Raw genomic sequence first — 12113 nt, 5'->3', positions numbered from 1 at the left:
TACTTCAAAGCCAAGATGACTTCTTCTAATAAGTCGTATTTTCCACTGTACAGAATATTTAAGCTCTGGGTTTTTTTTTTTTGGATTTATGTTTCTGTTTTTACTTTTCATTTTATCTTCTTTAGCTTTGCCTAAAATCGACTTCAAAAAATGGCAAATTGAACATTACATTTCCTGCACAGAACCTTGGGGCAGCAGATGGCTTAGTGGTTAGAGCTGCTACCTTGCACTCAAAAGGATCCAGGTTCTAATCCCTTCTCCTGCTGCAGTACCCATGACCAAAGTACTTTTTGTAACACAGTAAAAACTACTCAGGTGTATAAAGCAGTAAATCATAAGTAGCTTAAAACTTTAATAAATGAATATGACTGTGTAGCAAAAAAAATTGTCATTAGAATAGAAAAAGCTGTCAAGTGTAATCACTAAACAGATTCATTGCTGAGTGTCATTGGCATCAAAGATTAACTGGCAAATGTGCCTCAGGATCCTTTCCTGCTAAGAGGTAGCATGTTGAGGGCCATGTGAAAAAAGCCTGTTAAAGTCACTGTTTGCCTTGCTATCCTGCCATGGCTTTGATGGGTGGCTGCTTGTAGCTGCCTTATAGACTGTGGTTCCCATGGTCCATGGGGGTCAGTTGTTCAAGGCTGCAGATTAGACTGTCTCATTCTAGGAATCTCTTCTCGGTGAACCAGTGATCCTCTCTGTGAGTTCAATCCATGGCCTCCTATGACCTTATTTCTCACATGCCATGAGGCATGGCACCTCAGCAAAGAGCATATCAAGTCAAAGGCTTTGGCGTGTTGTCATGAGGCTCTACATTGACATTTATTTACATTATCCTCATAGAGCTATTGTGGAAAGAAAAGCTGTGTGACTCGGTCTTTTCCATTTTGACTTTGTCACATGTGCAAAATGTGATCAAGAAATACAGTGAATGCGCCGCCACACACTCAACAACATGTGAAGGACGAATCCAGTGGCTGAAGCTTATACCAGCTACCTTTCTAAAGCAGTCTGATGAGTTTAAATTCTATCCACTCACTGGGTTTGTAGTGATCAAAGTTTCACTCAGTGTGTGTTTTGCATCTTTTTTGTGGTGCAGAAAGGATTGCATTCATCCACTTGTGTGGCCTTTTTCTTACGGTTCTGTTTATCCAAAGGGGATAAATAGGGGATTGTTTTGAATGTGACTAACTCAAATTTGTGCACAACTAATAATTTTTTTTTTTTTTTAAATGCATACATTCGCCATGTTTTTTTTTTTTTTTAAATCACATCTCATATTTACATTTAATGTTTGTAAATCTTGAATACTTACAGTGCTCATTCTGCTGTAAAAGATGACACAAGTCTAATGCTAATGTCACTGGGTGTTATTCTACCTCCAGCTGTGAAGCCCGAAAGGGCACGGAGGGTCTGGAGCTCAGGCAGCCAGGGAGGCGGCATGTGCAGTGATTCGGAGAGCGTCGGCGGCAGCAGCGAATCGCGTTCCATGGACTCACCAACAGCCAGTCCAGGTATAGCTTTACCCTGTCTTGACTGTGACCTGTCTGTTGGCATTCTTGGCATCTCCTGCCACATGTGCTTCCCTGAAGACACAAATTTGAGAAGTAAACTGTGTCTCAGTACTTATTCATGAATGGTTTATTATTGTTGCTGTTGTTAATAACAGCTTGTTCCTGTGTATGTATCAGTCATGATGTCTGTTTATCCTTTTTTTCAGTCTGTGAAAAACCTGAAAAAAGCCTATGAGAGGAAAAGCATTACTTCAGTATTATTTTCATGCCATTTCTTTGGGGTGTAAGCTCATGTGTGATCGAAGGTGTTCCAAAGTACTTGCCCCCTAGCTTCAATCAGCTTAATTAAAATGCTAATTAAAGTTTATTTTAAATATAATCAGACCTAACTTGGGCCAGCTACATCTAATATAATTTTCAGCTACTTAAACCCTTATCAGCAAAAGTCACATTGCCAAGCGGAATCACAGAAGCACATCATGCCATGCTCAAAGGAAATTTCTGATGATCTCTAGAGAAATGTTGTGAGAACAACTTTTTTTTTTTTTTTTTAAACTTAGACCCTTTATGTCAAGTGAAAGCCAAATACGGAGTAAATTTTGGAGTAAGAACCTTTGGACCAACTATCAAGCATGGTGGTGTTGGTGTGATGTCCTGGGGATGTTTTGCTGCCACTGAACTTGAGCACCTTATTGTCATTGAAGGAATTCCTGTTTCTATTAGAAAATTTTCTGTCCATGAGTTGAAACTGAAGACCAACTGGGTCATTCAGCAAGACAGCGATTCCAAACATGCAAGCAAGCCAACATCAGAATGGCTGAAAAAGTACAAGATCAGTTGTGGAATGGCTTATTTAAAGTTCTGTCCGTTGAAATGTTGTAGAAAGGCATGAAAAGAGCTGTTTGTGCTTGAAAACCCGCAAATGATGCTGAGCTAAAGCAGTTCTGCATGGAGAGGTGGTGACAAAATTCCTTCATAGTGATGTGAGACCTTGGTTAACAGCTGCAAGAAGCATTTAGCTGCAGTCATGGCAGCCAGTGGTAGTGCAGCCTGTTACTGGATACTGTTGCTTACTTATTCACATCTGTTATTGCACATTTTATTATCTTATATTTCTCCATGTGCATGACTCCTTTCTCCAAAGTGACATACAGTGTTACGCTGTTTATGTTAATTTACCCTTTCGTACAGCTAGATAATCTTTTTTATTGATGTCATTAGGGCAACTTCCTTTCTCAAGGAAGAAGAGATTTGAACCTGGCTTCTTTGAGTCATAAGAAGACAGCTCCAGCTTGTACACTACTTGCTGCCATATCTTCCACAACAAGGAAGTGACATGAAAACAATACTGGTGTCAGTTTTTCTCACTCAGGCTCCATTCTTATACTACTGGAACTTAGAAAAAGATCTAGTTACATTTAATTTCAAGCAGCTACAATAATAGAGAAAAAATAACCCTTTTTCACAGCCCTGTATATCTCAACTACTTCTAAAAAATTAACAAATTCTTGGCTTCTGCCAACTTTTGTTCAGTGAGCAAAATGCACACTTTCAAAGAGCATTGCTTTTCTTTGTTATGAAGCTCATTCAGCTTTTAATTTGCTGCCCTGAGGTCTCCTAATGCTTAGTGGTTTCTGTTCATTTTATATAAATAGGTGGTAAAGGGGTTAAAGCAAATGGTGGCAAAAAGGTTAGAGCTGTTGCATTGCAGTTGAAAAACTCAGGTTTAAATCCCAACTCCTGTTGTAGTTCTCTTGATCAAGTGGTTATCCTAAATTAATACGGTAAAAATTACTCAGCTGTATAGATGGGTAAATCATTGTAAGTATCTTAAAACTAAGTGGGGTGGCACAGTGGGCTTGGCCGGATTCCACGCTCTGGCAGTTCGAGTCCTGCTTGGGGTGCCTTGCGATGGACTGGTGTCCCGTCCTGGGTGTGTCCCCTACCCCTCCAGCCTTGCACCCTGTGTTGCTGGGTTAGGCTCCAGTTTGCCATGACCCCGCTCGGGTCAAGTGGTTTCAGACAGTGTGTGTGACTGTAAACTGTTTTGGAGAAAAGCATCAACTAAGCAAATACATGTAAATGCAAATTAGTTGTGGATGGATGTGTGTCATTGATCTGGATGATTTCATTAACCTCCTGGAGGTGAGGTCTTTTATTCCCTCCTAGTGAGTGTACTCCCCAGTCCCAGAGTGTAGGGACTGTGGTGTGAAACTGGGTAAACTATGTGTGCGTGTGACATCTCTCATGTGCACGCATCTTTAAATTGGATCACCTGCTATCACTGTGCTTAGCAGGAGATTGGCTGAAGGAGAAATAGCATTGTGTGATCTTTTCCTAGGTGACTTTAAGAGAAGACTTCCCAGAACGCCGTCCACGGGTACCATGTCCTCTGCAGATGACCTGGATGAGAGGGAGCCACCTTCCCCTTCCGATAACGGTGAGTGGGGCTCTTGGTGTGAGTACTGGAGCAGGAAAGATACACTGCAGAAAACAGATGGAGAGATGGTGAACACGAGTCGAAGCAGGCTGATGCATCACATTTCTCAGACTGCAGTTCTCCTTTTCTGATTCCTCATTGAGAATGTTTCTTTTTATTCCATGAATCTGTAAATCAGTCATTTACACATTTTTTTTCTTTTAAAAACATTTACCCATCTATACAGCTGAGTAATTTTTACCGTATTAATTTAGGGTGACCACTTGGTCAAGAGAACTACAACATTCCTTTAAGAGGTTAGATCAATTACCTTAAATATTTTTAGATGGAACTTGTACTTTTAATAGCATGTTTGTTCTGAGTATTATTGCTATCCAAGCACTCTGTAGGATTTACTTTTTAAATGAAAACTTGCATTTGTTCCTTTTACTGCCTTAATAAAAATTGTTTTAGATACTTTAAAAAAGTTTGACTCAGAACATCAGTGGACTTAAAATGGTGTCATCTGAGCTATTTTCAGTAAGTTGTGAAATATGCATGTAATAGAGCAAGACATGTTGCAGTGTTTATGTCCACATTTGACACTGGTGATGTATAGTACTGCTGAGTCCTTTCCTTCCTCTTGCCCCTTGCCTGCTCATGCACACAGGCCTTGGTGTGATGGTGACTGAGACAGCCAGCTCTCCAGGCCCCTTCCGGAACACACAGATGTCAAAAGCGGCACAGACACACAAACTGCGCAAGCTGCGTGCCCCTTCTAAGTGCCGGGAGTGCGACAGCCTGGTGATGTTCCATGGGGCTGAATGTGAAGAGGTGAGCAGTCCAAACTTGCACGCCTCACCCATTGTGACCTGACCATTCAGTAATATGCAACCTGAATTCATTTCCCCCATTGCAGTTCATGGTTTTGGCACATAACCGATTTTAATTCTGTGTACTTGGTCCTCAGTGCTCCCTGGCCTGCCATAAGAAGTGTCTGGAGACCCTGGCCATTCAGTGTGGTCATAAGAAGTTGCTTGGTCGGCTGCATCTCTTCGGGGTGGACTTCTCCCAGGCAGCCAAGAGCAACCCCGATGGCATCCCATTTATCATTAAGAAGTGCACTTCAGAGATTGAAAGCCGTGCACTCAACCTCAAGGTGATCCCACATGCTCATAGACACTCATTCAGGAAAACTAGCAGACCAGCTGTCACTGCTGGTCACTACTGAGAACATGCTTTTCTGCTACTTTACTTGAGTACGCTTCATGATCTTCTAACAAAAGGCTCTTCTACCCAAATGTATAGGGTATTTACCGTGTGAATGGGGCAAAGTCTCGAGTGGAGAAGCTCTGTCAGGCTTTTGAGAATGGCAAGGATTTGGTGGAACTGTCTGATTTCTACCCCCATGACATCAGCAACGTGCTTAAACTTTACCTTCGACAGGTAAATCTTCTTCCCTTTATCACACTTGCTTAGTGTTCTCCTTTCTCATCTCTTGATTTCATAGCTATTTGTAAATTTTACTTGTTGTCATAAAGACACCCACTGTTATGAGAGCTGTATACGTTACATTTACATTTATTTAAACTTTAAGTTTATGGTTTTGGCTGCCAAAAAATTATCTTGTTGTACCTTTGAGTGAAAGGTCTTGAACCTAAAGCACTACAGTAAAGTAGCTAAACATATAAATTAATAAACTAAGGATAAAAGGATTTGGATAAAAGTGTTTGAAAAACATCTAAATTATATACACTTTAGCCTCCTTTTACTGGTCCTAATTTGTTACTGAAAATCGATGGAATTTTGAAAAAGTTAATCAAATGAATCATGAAATTAGTTATTCTATTATTCCTTACATGGAAAAATTACAATTGATTCCAGGCCCATTGAAAATTCACCCCAAAATCACTTTATAAGGCCTTTCATTTTTACCCCATCACCTTTGCGAACTGTTTTTTTTTTTTTTTTTTTTTAAATTCTTCACATGCCCGGAAATCTGTTTTGAGTTGCACATATATATATATTTCACTTCCTCCAGCTTCCGGAGCCATTGATCCTTTTCCGCTATTACAATGACTTCATTGGCCTGGCAAAGGAGAGCCAGAGCATCATTATGGATGAGGTGGACGCAGCTCGTGCTCGATCCACGACCAATCCAGCCCAGCCAAGTGTAGAGCTCAACAGAGTGCTCTTCAAGATCCGAGATCTTCTCCGGCAGCTTCCTCCCGCGCACTACAGGACGCTGCAGTTCCTCATAGGACACCTGCACCGGTGCGTACTCACTACAGTAGTGCAGAGATATGTGGTCTGCTCCCAAAACCTGTGACCATTTTATCCTTTAAAAAAAAATATCTAAAGAATGGTATGCAAAGTGCTGATTTAGAGGAGTTTTTTAAGCTTATAGCTGCCAATTTTTTTCTTCTTCTTGATTCCCAGGGTCACAGAAAAGGCTGACGAGAACAAAATGACAGCCAGCAATCTGGGGATCATATTTGGTCCCACCCTGATCAAGCCACGGCAGATAGATGCAGAGGTGTCTCTGTCCTCTCTGGTGGACTACCCCTATCAGGCACTGATCGTGGAGCTGCTCATTCGCCACTACAACAAGGTGTTTGACATGCCGCCAAATCCAGTTACTGCAGGTGGCTCTCTGCTGCCCCCTAAGGGTGTGGAGGCCCGACTGAGTGCTGAGGAGAAGGAAGCACGCCTGAGCCGCAACTGCAAGTCTCTTGTGGACGTGAAGGAGGTGGGTGTTGTGTTGAGACTGTGTTTGTCCAGTTTCTCGGCCTGTCATACTCTTTATCACTAGAAGATTTTTTTAATGTTTTTGTCCCCTCCGTTTGTGTCTGTTACTGTTGTGTTGCAGCAGAACAGCAAAGTGTACAAAAGGCACTCTTCTATAATCCCTACCTCCCATTTGGTGGATGATGTAAAGGAAACCAAATCCAGACCTGGAGGCAGTGAACTTGCACCTGGTCAGTATAATGCCAGTATACTGAACTGGGTTGGGCGGAAGTGCCACTACTGCCCTCTGGCTGTGTTTGTAACTGTGTCCCCTGATCCTTTCTTTGTGTTTATAGCTGTGGTTTCGTCTGCAGAGAAGCTCAATGGCGAAGTTGCATCCTCTGGTGTACCAGAGGTTCACAGGTCCACACTGGTGCTTGAGAGACCCAACGTGAGCACAGCCAGGGTGCTGCTTAGGCCAGCCCGGGCTAGGCTTGTCTCCCGGCCAGTCAGCATGCCAGTAGAGCGGCTTCTGGGCCCTGCTCAGGTCCTTGAGAAGAACACTCGCAACAGCTCGACTCATGAGCGCAACCATGCCATCCAGGAAGGAGTGGAACCGGAAACGTCGGGACTCCGTGTGAGCACCTACTACCGGAGCCCATACATCGATACGCAGACATTGCGCAGGACCTGGGACAAACAGTACAAGCATTATGATATCACCCCCCGGACTGCCATGATCATGGCCAATATCCCTTCTGACAGCAGTGGCTCTGTGGGGACAACGGTCTCCAGCAGCAGTGATCCCCCTGCCATCCCCTATATCCCTGCAAGGACTTTACGGAGGGAAAACAATATAGGTGAGACAACCCTGGTGGCTGGTGCATTAAAGCCTGCTCGAACTCTAAGGCCCCCACCTGGAACTTTCTACAAACCTCCATCAAGTCACAAAGCCAAACCACAGAAGGAGTCAGAGGTACAGCTGAGTGCGACACCCATCAGCAGCGCAAGTGCAGAGGCTCTGCCAGGCCCTAGGAACCTTGTGGATGAACCCATGGAGGCCGAGGCCACCGTCTCCCCGTCCCGTTCTCAGCCCCAGTCTCCCAGTTCAGGTCCCGAGGACTTTGGGCCAAGCGAGGCTCGACCTGTTTACCAGAGATTGAGGACCCGAAAGATGCAGGAGTTTGAACACAGAGAAGCGCACTTTGTGTGATCGTCCACATATGTGGATCAGCCATATGTTCAGCAATAACTGTATATAGTATGTATATTTTATATATATATATATAAAACTATACACAACTTGTGCCATATTGTGTATTCAGAAAGAATTGTCTTTGAGTGGAAAAAATTCAAGAACTGTGAAAAATCACCTTGGAAGTGTTACTATTATGAGCTCTACTTTGACCTAGACATTGCTGCTGCTGGTCTCACATTAAGGACATGCACTTAATGTGTATTAAATTTTCACACTCGCTTTACTTATCTTGCAATTTCAATACACATTTTAGAAAGTAGATCCCACAGCTACTGCATTTTCTTCAGGAAGTATGGAATAGAAATTAAATTTATCAATCTGTAAAATTGAACATCCTATTCAAAAACATGTTTGATTGTTGGTAAAACTTCTCTATCAAGCCTTGTGTAACCAGAGAATTAGATGACATAATCCATCACTTCTTATACTCCAAAACCAGACTTAGTTGCACTTGTGGTATGTTTGCCAAAAAGAACTGATTTGTTACAGCTGTCTAATATCTTGTTACCATAGTAAGAATGGACTTGTTAGACCTTCATGACACAAACTGACTAAGAGCAGTGATGCTTACCAGCAATGTTGCAGAGCAGATACAACAACTTACTAGAGTGTTTGCTTGAGGCTGCACAGCGAACACTGTCCCCTTAAGATCTAGCAAATTTATTTTTGTCGATACATATCCCGTTGGTTGTTAAACTGCAGGAAGTGCATTGTGCACTTGTTCCTTGTAAACTTTGTATAAACTGCAGATAGAAAGTTGAACAGTTTTAAGTATTAACTTTCTTATTTACAAGTAATACCTAAGAATATACCCTTATTGTAAGTTATTAAAATTGTACTGCACAAAAAGAAGGTGCAAAAGTATTATTGTCGATACATGTTGTTTGGCATTGATCATATATATGTATGTGTGCAAGTTATTTTAAGATGAAGTTTACCATGGCTGTTTTATGGAGGACATCTATGCAGGTGTGGAACCCAAGAGAAGGCTTGTTATCGATGCATGTGTTGTGGTCGAACATGGCCACGGTTCCTCAGTGGTGACCATGTATGAGAGGTTTCCTGCTGGGAGGTTTTCTTCCACACACACACTCAGTCTGAGCCAGCGGTGCTGTGCTTATCCAGGGACTCAATAGAAAGAAACATCCAGTTGACAGTGTTTCCAGGTCTCTGTGAACTGAGAAGAGGATTCAAATTCAGCCTGAACTGAGCAGTTTAGTGCCTTGTTTGATCAAAACCGTTTGAATTCTCCTGTCCTCAAGGACAGTTTAAACCTCATTCAAATTTCAGTCACACCATGCTTTAAAGAATTATATAATATGACGCATAGTGTATGCAGTGACTGTATGGTTCTTTCGTGGAAAGCAAGTTAGTATCTTTATTTTGCCTTGAGCACGCAATGGAAACCACTGGCTGCTGTATCCCTTGATAGATCCATGGCCAGCTGGCTTGGCCTCTGCCTCCTTATCCACTTGTACATTGAGTGCGATTCTATGCTGTTTGTACAGGAAATGCATATTTTTACTTTTTAAATATCGATGATACTAGTGTTGGAACATCCAGAGACATGGACTCCAAGATGATGGTTTTTTTTCATTTTCCTGTTGAAAAAACAATGATTTCTGCCTCAGTGATGGTAACTGGATGCTATGTTCCTGGTTAAACTGGTATATGAATATTTTAGTATTGTATACTGTGTATAATATATACATACATGCCATTGTCTACAGAATGACAAAATAAAGCAATTTTTGGAAAAACAAGAATATACAAAGTTTGTTTTAAGGAAGGGGGTGCGGTGGCGCAGTGGGTTGGACCACGGTCCTGCTGTCCGGTGGGTCTGGGGTTCGAGTCCCGCTTGGGGTGCCTTGCGACGGACTGGCGTCCCGTCCTGGGTGTGTCCCCTCCCCCTCCGGCCTTACGCCCTGTGTTTCCGGGTAGGCTCCGGTTCCCCGTGACCCCGTATGGGACAAGCGGTTCTGAAAATGTGTGTGTGTGTGTGTGTGTGTGTGTGTGTGTGTTTTAAGGAATATGTATGATCGTACAGATCTGATCTAATCCGGAAACATTTAAAAAAACATCTTTTTTCGAAGTAACAATATATTTTAGTAGTTACTACATTTATTGGTTTTGGAATTCTGGAATTTAATACAAGCTTTGTTCACTGACTGTTTATTTGCTGAGAGAAAAAGTAACAGCAATATTCTATTCATGCCATTTTCCAAGTGTCCAACATATATTGGACAGAACTAGCCCAAATCAGGCCATATTGTACTCAAACAGCTGGCTCTAACTATAGCCTTAGTTAGGGTGATTTAAAGTTACAATTTTTTTCTCGGTATGATTACACATTTCATTATCTTCCACACTGAAGAAATGATGTTATAATACTGGTGTCATTTTTTACTCTCTCTCTCATGTTCCATTCATATACTGCTGGAACTGAGAATAAATATGATAAAATTTAATTTCAAATTAAATTATCTATAAATTATATAGGATATGATATACTGGATTTATATTCTATACATATACTGTATATCCATATATATGTCCTATTTAATATATAGGATATATACACTATATACCCAATATATAGGATACGATATTACTGTTATTAATCCCTGCAGCAAAATTTACATGCAACAGTTTGGCATGAAATAAAATAACTAATAATATAAATAACTTAAAATAATAGACAGACATACAACAAAGTGTTAAAGTACTGCATAATAAAAATCAAAATAAACCGTGAAATAAAAAATGTCAAAATTCTTTACAGGTCACAGGTACACCAACCAAGAGTGAAAAGACCAGTCCAGTGCAATGACTTAGGTACTCAATGCACCTTCCTGCATCACTGTGTTGAGGAGCTAACAGGCACTTGACTGCTGTGATGGAGGAGGGTGACTGTTTCCAAGAAGGACTTCCAAAAGCACCTCCTTCTGCACCATAAATGGACAATTCAGTGACTAAAGCCCCCCTCGTGGAGGGGATGTGAGCCTCTGTCTATAATGGATACTAACTTCCGCATCATCCAGGCTTCCGTCACTGCCTATACTGGTTCGGGGGTCAGACTCCTGACACAACCTGCTGTCTTCACCAGCTTGATGAATCTGTAGGTCTCACCAGCAGAGATGTTTCCCCTAGCACGCAACAGCATGTTGATATGCACCCATGGGTACTTGTGGGAGTAAATGACCTCCATATCTGTACCCTCAGTGGTAACCAGGCGCAAGGGTACTGGCTCCTTCGTCTGGTTGCTATTGAGCTGGAGATTGCCAACCTTACACCATGAAACAAAGTCCTAAGTGAGATCGTCACCTATCTCTGTACATACAACAACTGCAGAGTCATCTTCTGCTAGTAATTCAGCTCAGACTTGTACTGGAAGTTAGGAATGTAGAAGGTGAAAAGGAGTGAGGCAGTACACTGGAGTACACCCGTCATGTTTACCACAGTGTCGGAAACACGGTCCTGAAGCCTGAAAAACTGTAGTCTGTCTGTCATGTCGTCCAAAATCCAGTAGACCATAAGTGCATCCACGGTCATTTTGAAGAGCTTATCCCTCAGCTGGAACAGCTGGATGGAACTGATGATACTGGAGAAGACAAAAGTCATGACCTGATTCCCATGAGGCCTGGTTGGGAATAATCATTGTGGAGAATGTAGATGACTGCCATCATGTCATACATGGGCATGGTAAGCAAACTGCAGGGGGTCCTGGTGTCTCACAGGAAGTTTAATGCAACGAAGCACCAACCTCTCAAGGGTTTTCATAATATATGATGTAAGAGCCACTGGTCTGCATGATTCAGGTCACAGGTTCCACTTTCCCTAGGAACCAGGATGTCTTCCAAAGCAGTAGCACTTTCTGCAGGGCCTGCAAGAGGCTGAAAAGGTATGTGAGGACACGGGACAGCTGGTTGGCACACTCGTTGAGCACCCTGGGACCGGTTCCATCAGAACCCACAGCTTTGCCAGTGTCTAGTTTCATAAGGTCTTTTTTCCCCTGGTCTACAGTGATGGGTCAGTGGTGGCTGGGCACAAGTGGGCATCACAGTGGAGTCATTGAGCGTAGTACTGATCGACTGGGATGGGCGGCATGAAAGGCCCCCCTGTGTGTTTGTGTGTCCACAGAAGAGGTGGTGGAGGCGAAGTCCATTTTGGTCACTTCGTTTACCGGCGTTTT

The 12113-nt window shown here is 42.4% G+C and overlaps 1 protein-coding gene across 7 annotated transcripts in view; it reads left to right on the top strand.

Annotated features, from left to right (window-relative positions):
• LOC108935217 (rho GTPase-activating protein 29-like) overlaps window positions 1-9656 on the top strand; it is a 50568-nt gene extending 40912 nt beyond the window's left edge. For 5 of the 7 annotated variants that reach the window (XM_018753644.2, XM_018753641.2, XM_018753646.2 and 2 more), the window contains 9 exons: window positions 1389-1517; window positions 3859-3957; window positions 4607-4770; window positions 4907-5095; window positions 5245-5382; window positions 5978-6210; window positions 6376-6685; window positions 6806-6914; window positions 7020-9656. In XM_018753644.2, coding sequence (XP_018609160.1) covers window positions 1389-1517; window positions 3859-3957; window positions 4607-4770; window positions 4907-5095; window positions 5245-5382; window positions 5978-6210; window positions 6376-6685; window positions 6806-6914; window positions 7020-7876 — 2228 coding nt within the window. In that variant the 3' untranslated portion in view covers window positions 7877-9656. The remainder of the gene's footprint in view (window positions 1-1388; window positions 1518-3858; window positions 3958-4606; window positions 4771-4906; window positions 5096-5244; window positions 5383-5977; window positions 6211-6375; window positions 6686-6805; window positions 6915-7019) is intronic. The other 2 variants (XM_018753642.2, XM_018753643.2) reach the window with 2 other exon arrangements.
• Window positions 9657-12113: the final 2457 nt, after the last annotated feature.

This window comes from Scleropages formosus, chromosome 3, assembly GCF_900964775.1.
Source record: "Scleropages formosus chromosome 3, fSclFor1.1, whole genome shotgun sequence".
Taxonomy (NCBI): Eukaryota; Metazoa; Chordata; class Actinopteri; order Osteoglossiformes; family Osteoglossidae; genus Scleropages; species Scleropages formosus.
The sequence above is the reverse complement of the archived record's forward strand: the minus strand, read 5'-3'. Positions and strand labels throughout refer to the sequence as shown.